Genomic DNA, 11901 nt, shown 5'->3' on the forward strand with positions numbered 1-11901 from the left:
TCTTTCTCCCCTTCTCTCTCCCTTCTTCCCCCCCCCCCCTCTCTCCCTTCTTTCCTCCCTTCTCCTCCTCACCCCCCCCCCCCCGCTCCAAGGGACTGGGCACGCCGGGGGGGGGGGGGGATTGGAGGGAGAAGTAAAGTACTTGTTTAACACCCTACCAATGTCTTCCGGCTCCATGCACAGATTGCCTCCTTGGTCCCTAATAGGCCCAACTCTATGCCTGGTTATCCTCTTTCCCCATAGTATACTTATAGAATGTCTTTGGATACTCCCTAATCCTACTTGCCAGTGCTTTTCCATGCCCTCTCTTTGCTCTCCTAATTGCTTAAGTTCCCCCTTGCACTTTCTATACTTCACTTAGGCCTCTGCTGATTTGTTCCCTTTGTACCTGCTAAAAGTCTCTCTTTTCTTTTTCTTATCCTGTCCTGAATATTTCTAGACATCCAGGGTTCTCTGGGTTTGTTGTTTCTACATTTCACCCTAAAGATGTTGGGCCTGTACTCCCCCATTTCCTTTTTGAATGCCCTCCACTGCTCTGCCATAGATTTTCCCACAAGAAGCTGTTCCCAGTCTACTTTGGCCAAATCCTGCCTTATTCTCATAAAATCTGCTTTCCCCCGATCCAAAACAGTTTTTGCAGATCATTTATTTCTCTTTCCATAACAAACTTAAATCATCCAGTGTTGTGATCGCTATCACTAAAATGCTCCCCCACTGCCACCTTGAACATCTGTCCAGCTTGATTCCCCAGAATTAAATCCAGTACTGCTCCGTTCCTTGTTGAACCGTCTACATATTTTTAAAATTTAAATTTAGAGGGCCCAATTCATTTTTTTTTTTTCCCAATTAAGGGGCAATTTAGCGTGGCCAATCCACCTACTCTGCACATCTTTGGGTTGTGGGGGCAAAATCTACGCAAACACTGGGAGAATGTGCAAACTCCACACGGACAGTGACCCAGAGCCGGGATCGAACCTGGGACCTCAGTGCCGTGAGGCAGCATTGAATCGTCTACATATTGACATCAAAAGCTATCGTGAATACATTTCAAGAAACCCACCCCCTCTAAACCCTTTACGCTATGACTATCCCAATTAATGTCGGGGAAGTTGAAATCTCCTAATCTAATTACCTTATTATTTGTCTACATATCTGCTCCTCTATTGCCTGCTGGCCCCGGCAACGTGACTTCCCACTTGTTATTCCTGCGCCCAACCCACAAAGCCTCATTTGGAGACCCGTCCAAGATATCGTCCCACCTTACTACAGTAACTGGCTCCTTAATAATGCAAAACCACCACCTCTTTCACACCCTCCCCAGTCCTGCCCTCCCATGACCATGTCTGTGTGATGGCGATGATATCACAATTCCAGGTGTCAATCCACGCCCTTAACTCATCAGTCTGGCCTATAATACTCCTAGCATTATAGTAGAGGCCATCCGGCCTTGCCTTACTCCCATGGAAATCAACATGGCCGAACTACCTCTTGTCTTGTTTCCTTTCCTATAATATGCTGTGTCCCTATTGTACTAACGCTCTGTGCCCCCTCCTGCTGCCGAACTAGGTTAAACTTCTCCCAACAGCAAAACTGTTTAGAGCGAACCCACTCTTGCTGTCTCTGCTCAATGTCACTTTGTCTCACCCTTACACTCTCTCTTTCTTCCTACAGCTGGAACACGTGTAAGCAGAAGAAACAGTTGGCGAAGGCACGAGCTAATGAGCTTGATGCAGGACCCGAGGGCGAGAAGCTGCACAGCGACAGCGGGGTGTTTGTCGACACCCACAGCCTACATGAACCCCAACTCAGTAAAAGTATGACTGCTCTGGCATTGGACATTATTGTTTCATTATCTCAACTGCTGATTGGGGTGGGTGGGGGGGGGGGGGTGCATGCAGGACTGCAGAAGCGTCACTACTAAGGCTGACTATTTTCACAACAAATATGGGGAGTTGGGTGGCTTTATTCCTGGGTGGACCTGAAGTAGTTGTGTTGGGAGCCAGCAGTCGGACTATTTCCCTGCTTTCTTGGGTTCTGCTGTTGGGGAGGGCATTCCTGGAAGTAATCAGAAATGTAACTGCAGCCTGTAATTCACTTTGCTGTTTTCCCCCTACAAACACCCAAATTTCTCAATCGGATTTCAGCCTGTAATTCAATCCTAGGTGCCTGATCTTCAGTCTAGTCAGTGTATGACATCGGTTAGCACAATATTCCGGTTCCAGTGTTGACCATTAATTGCCTAACGTGATCTGTTTTCTTCCTAACCCCTCAGTTGTTCGTGCCAACCCATCCCTTTACAGCAAGCTCCCACTGCAGAAACGGGAAGAGATAGAGCAGCTGCTCGGCAACCAGGCTGGCAACCGCGCTGATTGGCGCAGCCTGGCACACCACCTGGGCTACGACGAGGAGCGAGTGGCCACCATTGGCCGTGGAGAGGATTCGGCTCACACACTGCTGTCTGATTGGTCGATGAGGGATGGTGGAAATTTGGACGTGCTTTGCAAGGCCTTGGGGAGGATGGAGAGGGATGATGTCACAGAGTGTCTAAAGTTGGAGCCAGCCGTGACCTCTCTGGTGTGACACCAAGAACAGCTTCCACCGTAAGCCTTTAACACATTGAAGATTTTGACTTGCTCACAGGCAGAAGACATTCACCCAGACTTGAAAGTGTGGCCAAGTATTTTTTTAAACTTATTTAAAAGAGCAAAACTCCTTGACTGTAACTAGGATACATTGTGAGGCAATCTGTTGACTGTCTGGGAATTGTGAATGGAAATTATCAGTGGATGAAGTCTTGCCTTTGGCCCACATCTGACAATACTTTGAGATGTGTGAGAGGTTTTTCTTTCTTGATTTATTTTTTATTTTTTAAGTATCTCCTGTCATGTGCAGGATTGCACAGACACAACCACCTGCTCCGTTTGCTCACTCCCTCCCCTCGTAGGTGCCGACTCTTTCCTCTGGATTGTGTTTTTTAAAAAACAAAAGTGATAATGTTACTGCACTAGTGATCCAGAGACTGAACGCACCATGGCAGCTAGGGAATTTTAAATTTGATTAACTTGGAATAAAAATCTAGCATTAGGAACGGGAGAACCTGAAACCTACATAACTGTTGTAAAGTCCCATCCGGTTCACCAATGTCCTTTAGGGAAGACAGTTTGACCTCTTTCCTGGCCACGTCTACCCGTGTCTCCAGACAAACACCAACCTGCTTGATTCTCCATTACCCTCTGAAGCAATGCCAGTCAGTAGTATTTAAGAAGGTGTCTCCGTGCCATCTTCTTGAGGGCAGTTAGGGCTGGGCAATAAATGCTAGTGACACCCATATCCTGTTTATTTTATTTTTTTAAAATCCTTTTGCTTCCTCCTCTCCACTACTTTGCTTCAGTGACTTCTTTATTTGGGGATAGCAAATGTTGAAAAACTCTTAGCTTGGAGAAGCATCACACTTGAACCAGTTTTCTCCCTGGATCAACCAAGACTGGCACGCACACTTTCCAGTGGGGAACAGGTGTGTGTCTCTTCGCAATAGGGAAAGACATTTTTTTTAGTGTGAGAATAGGAGGAAGAGGCTGAACTACAGGAAGTCATTCTGGTTTGGTTCTCCTCACTAGCAAACTGGATTCAGACTTGTGGACCTCTGGATTAGCAGTCCAGCTGGTCACACCCCTTGTACACATGGGGACTCCCTGCTGCTTTTGCTAACTTGTAAATCAGACTTGTATAATTCGGGTGCTTTGCACTAAAAATGGCTGCCCGCTGCTGTGGTTCTCTGCAAAATGGCTGCCCATAAAATGGCTTGGTAAAGCTAGAAGAAATCATAATAGTTTTTAAAAAAGCAATTTAGAGTACCCAATTAATTTTTCCAATTAAAAGGCAATTTGGCGTGGCCAATCCACCTACCCTGTACATCTTTTGGGTTGTGGGGGTGAAACCCACGCAAACACGGGGAGAATGTGCAAATTCCACACGGACAGTGATCCAGAGCCGGGATCAAACCTGGGACCTCGGCGCCGTGAGGAAGCAGTGCTAACCACTGAGCTGGCATGCTGCCCATAATAGTAGGTTTGGTCACATTGAACAAGAGCTATTTGCACCTTTGTGATTATTTTATGTATGAGAGATTTTTCTCTTTGATTACAACTCCATTTTCAAATATTGAAATGTTCCCTTGCAGACTCCGCTAAGTGTCCTTACCAAGTGAATCACAAATCAATGCTCTGTTAACTGATCCAAGTCAAAGGAGCTATGTTTGCCACCTGCCCACCTATGGTTTAAAGAATGGAATAAATCAGCTAGTGTTTAGTCCCTCACTGCTGCCTAATACCCTTGATTTGGTTCTCGAGCAATCCATGAAGGTCCTCCATGAGGGGATCTTCAGGCTGGTCCAAAATGCACCGTGCAAACTGACAATGCAGTGGTCAAGGCAATACGAGAGAACGAGGAAGGGCACTCATTTTGGGGCGGCACAGTGGTTAGTACTCCGGCTCTCTGCACCGAGGACTATCCCGGCCCTGGGTTTCTGTGTGTGAGGAGTTTTCACATTTTCCCCATGTCTGTGTGAGTCTCACCCCCACAACCCAAAGATGTGCTGGGTAGGTGGATTGGCCACGCTAAATTGCCCCTTGTTTTTTTATTCTTAACTTACTACTCATTGCTGGCCTCGAACAGGTTTTGGAACAGGCCGACAAGCTGCCCCCAAGTATCCAGGAAGCTTTCCTCCAACCTTCGGATGGCATATTTAATCTTCTCCAGGTGGAGAAATTCCGAGGTCAGCAAGCCAGTCTGCAGCTGTGGGTGGTGCTGCTGATTGCCAGCCGAGCAGGATTCTCCGGCATGCGATTAAGGACGCGAAGGCAAGGGCGTTAGCCCCCTTCCCCTTGTGTAGTTTTGGCTGCTCCGATAGCCAGAAGAGTGCCACTATTGGGCATTGCTTCACCCTCACCCCACAACCTTGGACATTGCCTCGGAGAAAGCTGTACCCAGCAAGTTTGGGACAAGCCCAGAACATGTGGGTGTGGTTGGCCGGGCCCCTCTGGCACCATTCACATTTATCCTCCACCTCCGAGAAGAACCTGCTCATTCGGGTTCTGATCAGGTGCACTCTGTACACCACTTTGAGCTGCATTACGCTGAGCCTTGCGCAGGAGGAGATGGAGTTAGCCCTGCTCAATGTTTCGCTCCAGAGTCCCCACCCTACCTCCATCCCTAGTTCGTCCTCCCATTTTTGTCTGGTCTTGTCCAGTGGTGTTTGCACTTTGTCCAGCAACTGTCCGTATATTTTCCCACATAGCCCCCACTTCTTGTCGCTTGTGCCTATCAGGTACTCCAGTAATGTGGTTTCTGGGGCTCCGGGGTACCCTACTGTCCCTTTGCATAGGAAGTGCTCGATTTGGAGGTGCCTCATTTCCTGTTCTTTTGCTAGTTTCCACTTCTTCGTCCAGTGTCCCCAATCTATGCCCTGCTTAAAATTCCGCGACCGTCGGTGTGCCCCGTCCTGCCTCCATCTTTTGAAGGTGGTATCGAGCATGGCTGGGGGGGAATCTGATTGCCGCAGATGGGGGACATTTTAGTTAGCCTGAAATGTTGTCTCAGCTGGTTCCATGTTCTCAGCCTGGCCGCTTCCACTGGGGTCATTGTGTATCTTGTTTAGGGGATAGGAGTGCTGTAGCCAGGGCCTGGAGGGTCGTTCCTTTACGGAGGCCTCCTCCATTTGTACCCAGTCCGTGCCGGGTTCTTGTACCCATCCCCTCACTCTTTCTGTGTTGCTGCCCAGTGGTAGTATTGTAGGTTTGGTAAAGCCACAAACCCCCTTTGATTTTCCTTCTTTGCAGTGTCGGTTTGGGAATTCTCGGGTTCTTACCCCCCCATACAAACGCCATGATTATACTGCCTACATTTTGGAAAAAGGCCTTGGGGATGAAGGTCGGTACGGATCTAAACAGGAAGAGGAACCTCGGCAGTATGTTCATCTTGATCGTCTGCACTCTCCCCGCCCGGGAGAGTGGGATGAGTCCCACCTTTGAAGAATACCAAATTCAGAATCATCTAGATTTATCTCTCCTCTGAGTTGCAACAGCTAACACCACCACCTCCTCCTCTTTTCCTTCTAATAATAATAATCTTTATTGTCACAAGTAGGCTTACACTGCAATGAAGTTACTGTGAAAAGACCCTGGTCGTCACATTCAGGCGCCTGTTCGGGTACACCGAGAGAATTCAGAATGTCCAATTCACCTAACAGCATGTCTTTCAGGACTTGTGGGAGGAAACCGGAGCACCCGGAGGAAACCCACACGGACACAGTGAGAACGCGTAGACTCCGCACAGACAGTGACCTAAGCCAGGAATCTAACCTGAGACCATGGAGCTATGAAGCAACCGTGCTACCTACTGTATTTTTGCCGAGTTTTCCTTACTCTTACGTGACCCCCTATTGGAACCTCATGCACTACACCCAAAACCTCCTTTCTATAACCCACCCGCAATACTTGATGAACTTCTGCCCACTTCTCATCTGCCTGAATATGCAACGGTCTCCATTTTCTCAATACATTATTTCTAATGTAATAACACTCTGGTATACACTCGGATTCTATTCCTGTAAATGTTTTCTGATACAACTACTTTATGGTTAGCACTGTTGCTTCATAGTGCCAGGTACCTGGGTTCGATTCCTGGCTTGGGTCACTGTCTGTGTGGAGTCTGCACGTTTTCCCTGTGTCTGTGGGCTTCGGGTGCTCCGGTTTCCTCCCACAAGTCACAAAAGATGTGCTTGTTAGGCAAATTGAACTTTCTGAATTCTCCCTCAAGTGTACCCGAACAGGTGCTGGCGTGTGGCGACTAGGGGATTTTCTTTTTCTGTTTTTAAAAAAATAAATTGAGTACCAAATTCCTTTTTTTTTCCAATTAAGGGGCAGTTTAGTGTGGTCAATCAACCTACCCTGCACATCTTTGGGTTGTGGAGGTGAGACCCACGCAAACACAGGGAGAATGTGCAAACTCCATACGGACAGTGACTCAGGGCTGGGATCGAACCTGGGTCCTCGATGCCGTGAGGCAGCAGTGCTAACCACTGCCGTCCCTGACTAGGGGATTTTCATAGTAACTTCATTGCAGTGCTCATGTAAGCCTACTTGTGACACTAATAAATAATATTATTATCTCCAAATCTTTGTGCTGTAATTGTACCAAATTTCTAGAACTAAAGATATCCATTTCATCCACCATCTGTACAAACATTGTTTCTGATAACTGAACCTGTGGCTTTGTGATCTTGTCACCACACAATCCGGAAATGCCCGAGGCTATGCTTCTTGCAACACGTCAATTGTCTGACTTTCCAACGGATTTTCAACCACAATAGGGATCACTCCCACTTGTGATCCAGTAATATCATCACCTAGGATAAATTGTATCCCTGAAAAAGGTCATTTTTCTATCACTCCAACCACTACTTTACATTGGACTCTCTACCTTACCTTACAGTGGCAGACTAATTCTCTCACCATTAATTCCACATATTACACCTTTTCTGGCAATGCTCCTTACGAACTACATGTCTCATTTCTCTCCATTAAAAATTGACTTCCTCCTGTATCCCTTAAGATCTTGATCTCCTTATCCTACTACAAGTTGCACACATGAGTAAACCTTCCTCACAAATAAAATATTTAAAAAAGGTCTGGCACCTGCTTATCCACCAACATCTGAGCAGGTTGTACACTTTCCACCACTTCCACTGGAACCATGTTTTCTTTCCCCCACTTGAATAAACCCTACTAGCTTATCTTGATTTACCGAGTGTCTTCTCAGTACTTAAGTCACCAACACTGCAACTTCAAGTGTCCAATTTTATTACAATGAAAACATTTAAGAGATACTCTTCCACTATCATAGGTTTCCCTTTTAACCTGAGGCAAACTCCTTCATATCCCCAACTAGACCTCCTTTGCCTTGGCTACCTGTGAATTTCTCATTTCCCTAGTTTCTATCCTTCATGATTGAAATTTATATCGAAAACAAGACCTTAATTTGCGAACTAATTAAAATCATCTGCCATTTCTGCAATCAGTCTAGAGTTCAAATTCTAAATTCTTTTTTCCTTTTCTTCTCGTTTTCCTTATCCATTTCTTTTTCCTTTTCTTCTCCCTTTTTCCTTACCCCTTTTTTCCTTTTCTTCTCTCTTTTTCCTTACCCCTTTCTTCCTTTGCCAATTTTTCCATTTTCCCCCTCGAGCTTCCTCCTTTCCATTTCCTTTTGAAAAGCCCTTTTTTTTTTTTTCCTTTTCTGCCCTCTCGTTCCTTATCTTCATTTGCCAATCTCTCCTTTTTCTTTTTCCTGCATCTAATTGTTTAATTTGTAATTGAATTGCAGCTAATTCTAATGATTCAGGCTGTATCTCTGGCAAACTTAATGCTGAACTATGTATTGTCTCCATGAGATAAAGTCAACTGCACCTTTTGTTTTAGTCACTGAAAGAGCCATTTCCAGTCACTCCCTATTTAAATTGTGCCACCTGGAAGAAGGCACCCGTTCGCCACACCAAGTTCAATAATCCCAAGGCAAACAAGGAATTATAGTTTTAAATTCCAATTAAAGAGCCCCTAATTTTATTACGATCCTGGACCAAACCTCAGTGGCTAGGATAGTGTACAGAAACCCCAATATTTTATTTTAATGTTGTAGGCCTGAGGAAAGGATACCTCATTCTAGGAGTGATTTCATGCAAAACAGGGATATGGTATATTAAAATATCTTTAACATCACACCAGAAAATAGCCGATAATTGGCCCTTAAACAATGCTCAGAATACAGTGACATAGTGACCCTTAACTGCTCTCATTATTTCCATTCCAACAACAAAACCATCTGCGGTCCCAATCCACTTTTAAATACAGTTAGCACTCAGGAATACTTGCTGTATAAAGATGTCTTGGATACTTTGAGGATGAGAGACCCTTTGAGACTGCATGAAAGAAAGAAACCTGACAACTAGTCAGAATCTCTGGCTGTATTTCTTCAGAAACCGTCTCGGCTCACCTTCCAGCCAAAAGCTAACACTGAAAACCTCAAAATCTGACTGCTTCACCCCCTGGCTTCTCCCTGTAACCACATCATCTTACTAAGCTGTACCCATGTCTCTAACTACTTCACAGGGAACCCTCTAAGTAAATTAGCCCAAACTTTTACAATGCTTTAATTGCATCTTTTGCTCCAAAAGCCTAGCTGTCTTTCATACCAGGATTTTTAAAAACATGACTGCAGCAGTCACGCACTATGCCAGGCTTTCAACCCTTACTGCACCAAATACATACAGTACATCTGAAATTCCTACATTGTGCGTGTGTGTGTGTGTGCACCTTTCTCTATTTTGTGGTTAAAAGGGGGCTTCGGACACTGGTACAGTGGTTAGCCCTGCTGCCTCAGTGCCGAAGACCCAAGTTTTAAAAAGGGGCTTTGGCATTGAGAATGCATGGGGTTGGTTCGGTTCCTTGATGCACTTGGGAGGTCACTAGTGATTCCACAGCTCAAAGTTTGGGAAACACTGGTATAACATGAGATTGGACTTCCAGGACTTGAGCGGCTGAAAACAAAGAAGAGGAACTGACTGAACATGGAGACTGTCATGATTCTGAGGCTCTTCAGTGCGGAACTGGACATTACCTCGTGTGTCTCATCAAAAACACTGCCATTCTTCCCGTTAATCAAGTTATTTTGCAGTGTCAAGTGAAAGCAAGTGGGGTAGAACTGTTAAGCAGTTTGCAGGGTCTTTTGCCCACCTGTAAGTGGTCTGACATCCATGATGTTTGAGAACCATGACCATAGGTGGATATTGACTGTGACCACTCCCTCCAAGTTACAAAACCTTGCCAAGACTATGATAGACTCATACATGTTACTTGGTTCGTTTTGTGGGTGGGGTGGGTTGCTGCCTGTGTGGGACATGCTCCAGCAAGGGTTAGCACCTTCAGGAGAGGAGGGCAGAACATTTGCGGCAAAGCAAATCAAGAAAAACTCTTATGCGTCACTCTACCTCTGAAGACACAACTTTATTGGGGCGTGTTTGTGAGTGGCAGGCTGTTTGTAAAGTGTTCGTATTTGTGCAAAGCCCAGATTGAAATCTTCGCCTGCAGTAGGGGTTTGTTTCTTTGGTCTTGTGTAGAATGAAGTCTCTAATTCCTGTTCCTATTGGACAAAGAGCATAAAACTGCCCAAAGATTGGTGCTAATGACCGATGCATCAGACATGAGGAAGGAATAGGATTACAAGATCTTTTAAGGGACAGTTCTGTAAGAATGTTAAAGACCATCAAGAAAAAGCCACTGAGGGGCAGCACGGTGGCGCAGTGGGTTAGCTCTGCTCCCTCACGGCGTCGAGGTCCCAGGTTCGATCCCGTCTCTGGGTCACTGTCCTTGTGGAGTTTGCACATTCTCCCCGTGTTTGCGTGAGTTTCGCCCCCACAACCTAAAAATGTGCAAGCTAGGTGGATTGGCCACGCTAAATTGCCCTTAATTGGAAAAAATGAATTGGGTACACTAAATTAAAAAAAAAAAAAAGAAGAAAAAAACCACTGAAGATGGCTGGTGCAGGAAGTAGAGCTTGAAATTCATAGTTGACATTCACCATGGGTGATGTTGTGGTCATCATTCAGGGAACTTCAATCTGCTTGTGCTATGGGTAGATTGAGTGTACATTAGTGGAGTAGAGGGAGCTTTACTTCTAACCCATGTTTAATGCTGGTCCTCTGGCCAAAATGACTGTACAGTGCTGAGCATTGGTTTGCCCGGCTTGAGGGCACAACATTTGTTCAGTTCAACAAAATGAAAAATATCCAAAATGGCTGCCACATTACCAAAAATGGCAGTCAGTGTCCAGTATTGTGAAGTATTTACTAATTTCTTGTCTTGATGTCAGTTTGTTGAGGCAAATCATTACCTATGTATGTATCATTGTTTTTATAGTTTTTTTTTCCAATACATATAGTACAAAATGGGTACAATTATCCCAGAGATTTTGAAAGAGAAGGAATTGTCAGCTTTCAATCTTTGGCTCCTGCCTTTTTTTCTGGAACTTTCTCTTGTACGTGAAGTAATGAAGGGTGGAATTTTCTGCTCTGGCGTCGTTGCAGACAGTTTGACCGTCATCTTGTTGTGCTGTCGTTGTTTAATTGTGTCCGACAAATTTATATCTTTAAAATCACTTGCATTATGTTATGCCAAATAAACATTTGAAATATTACACTCCACCCTCGGCAGTTTGTTTGTGGCTGTTTATTTCTTTTGTGATATTCTAGGATTTTCAATAATCTGCTGATGTCATTTACTGCTCTACAGAGGAGGGTGTAAACTTCCCCCTCCAGTTTTGCCCTCGGTCTCTGAGGTGGGGTTCTACAGGCACTAACTGGCTGCCGCACTTGTGTCCATTCTTAGTTGTAGCAGGCTGGTTGGTTGTGGTTGGTCATAGCAAAGTAAATGCATTATCGGGGAGAGGCAGATCAGACTTGAGAGTCATTGATTTTTAAAACTTGGTTTTTGGAATATTGGCCTCATTGACAAGGCCAGCATTTATTGCCCATTCCTGGTTGAATGACTGAATAAGGGGCTTGCCGAATCATCTCAAAGGGCAGTTGAGAGTCAATTACATTACGATTCCCCCTTTCCTCCAGGCACGGACCCCCATCCCTGACGTTTTATGGGGCAGTGAAAGGCCACGGGCTGTAGTTGGAGAAGCAGTGAGATCAGGAAGTTTCCGGAGGGTGAGGTCAAGCTGGCTGAAGACCAAATTGGGAGTGGTTAGAGTTGGGAGAAGGAGCTTCAAACTTGGGAATTGGATTTATACTTCTGGGAATTCTTTTAGGAGAGTGGGGCTGATTAGATGCCGTAAGAACAAATCCTG

The 11901-nt window shown here is 45.3% G+C and overlaps 1 protein-coding gene across 1 annotated transcript in view; it reads left to right on the forward strand.

Moving 5' to 3' along the window:
• nradd (neurotrophin receptor associated death domain) overlaps positions 1-11251 on the forward strand; it is a 76776-nt gene extending 65525 nt beyond the window's left edge. The window contains exons 6-7 of the mRNA XM_072468145.1: positions 1672-1814; positions 2273-11251. Coding sequence (XP_072324246.1) covers positions 1672-1814; positions 2273-2580 — 451 coding nt within the window. The 3' untranslated portion in view covers positions 2581-11251. The remainder of the gene's footprint in view (positions 1-1671; positions 1815-2272) is intronic.
• Positions 11252-11901: the final 650 nt, after the last annotated feature.

Source organism: Scyliorhinus torazame, chromosome 11, assembly GCF_047496885.1.
Source record: "Scyliorhinus torazame isolate Kashiwa2021f chromosome 11, sScyTor2.1, whole genome shotgun sequence".
Classification (NCBI taxonomy): domain Eukaryota; kingdom Metazoa; phylum Chordata; class Chondrichthyes; order Carcharhiniformes; family Scyliorhinidae; genus Scyliorhinus; species Scyliorhinus torazame.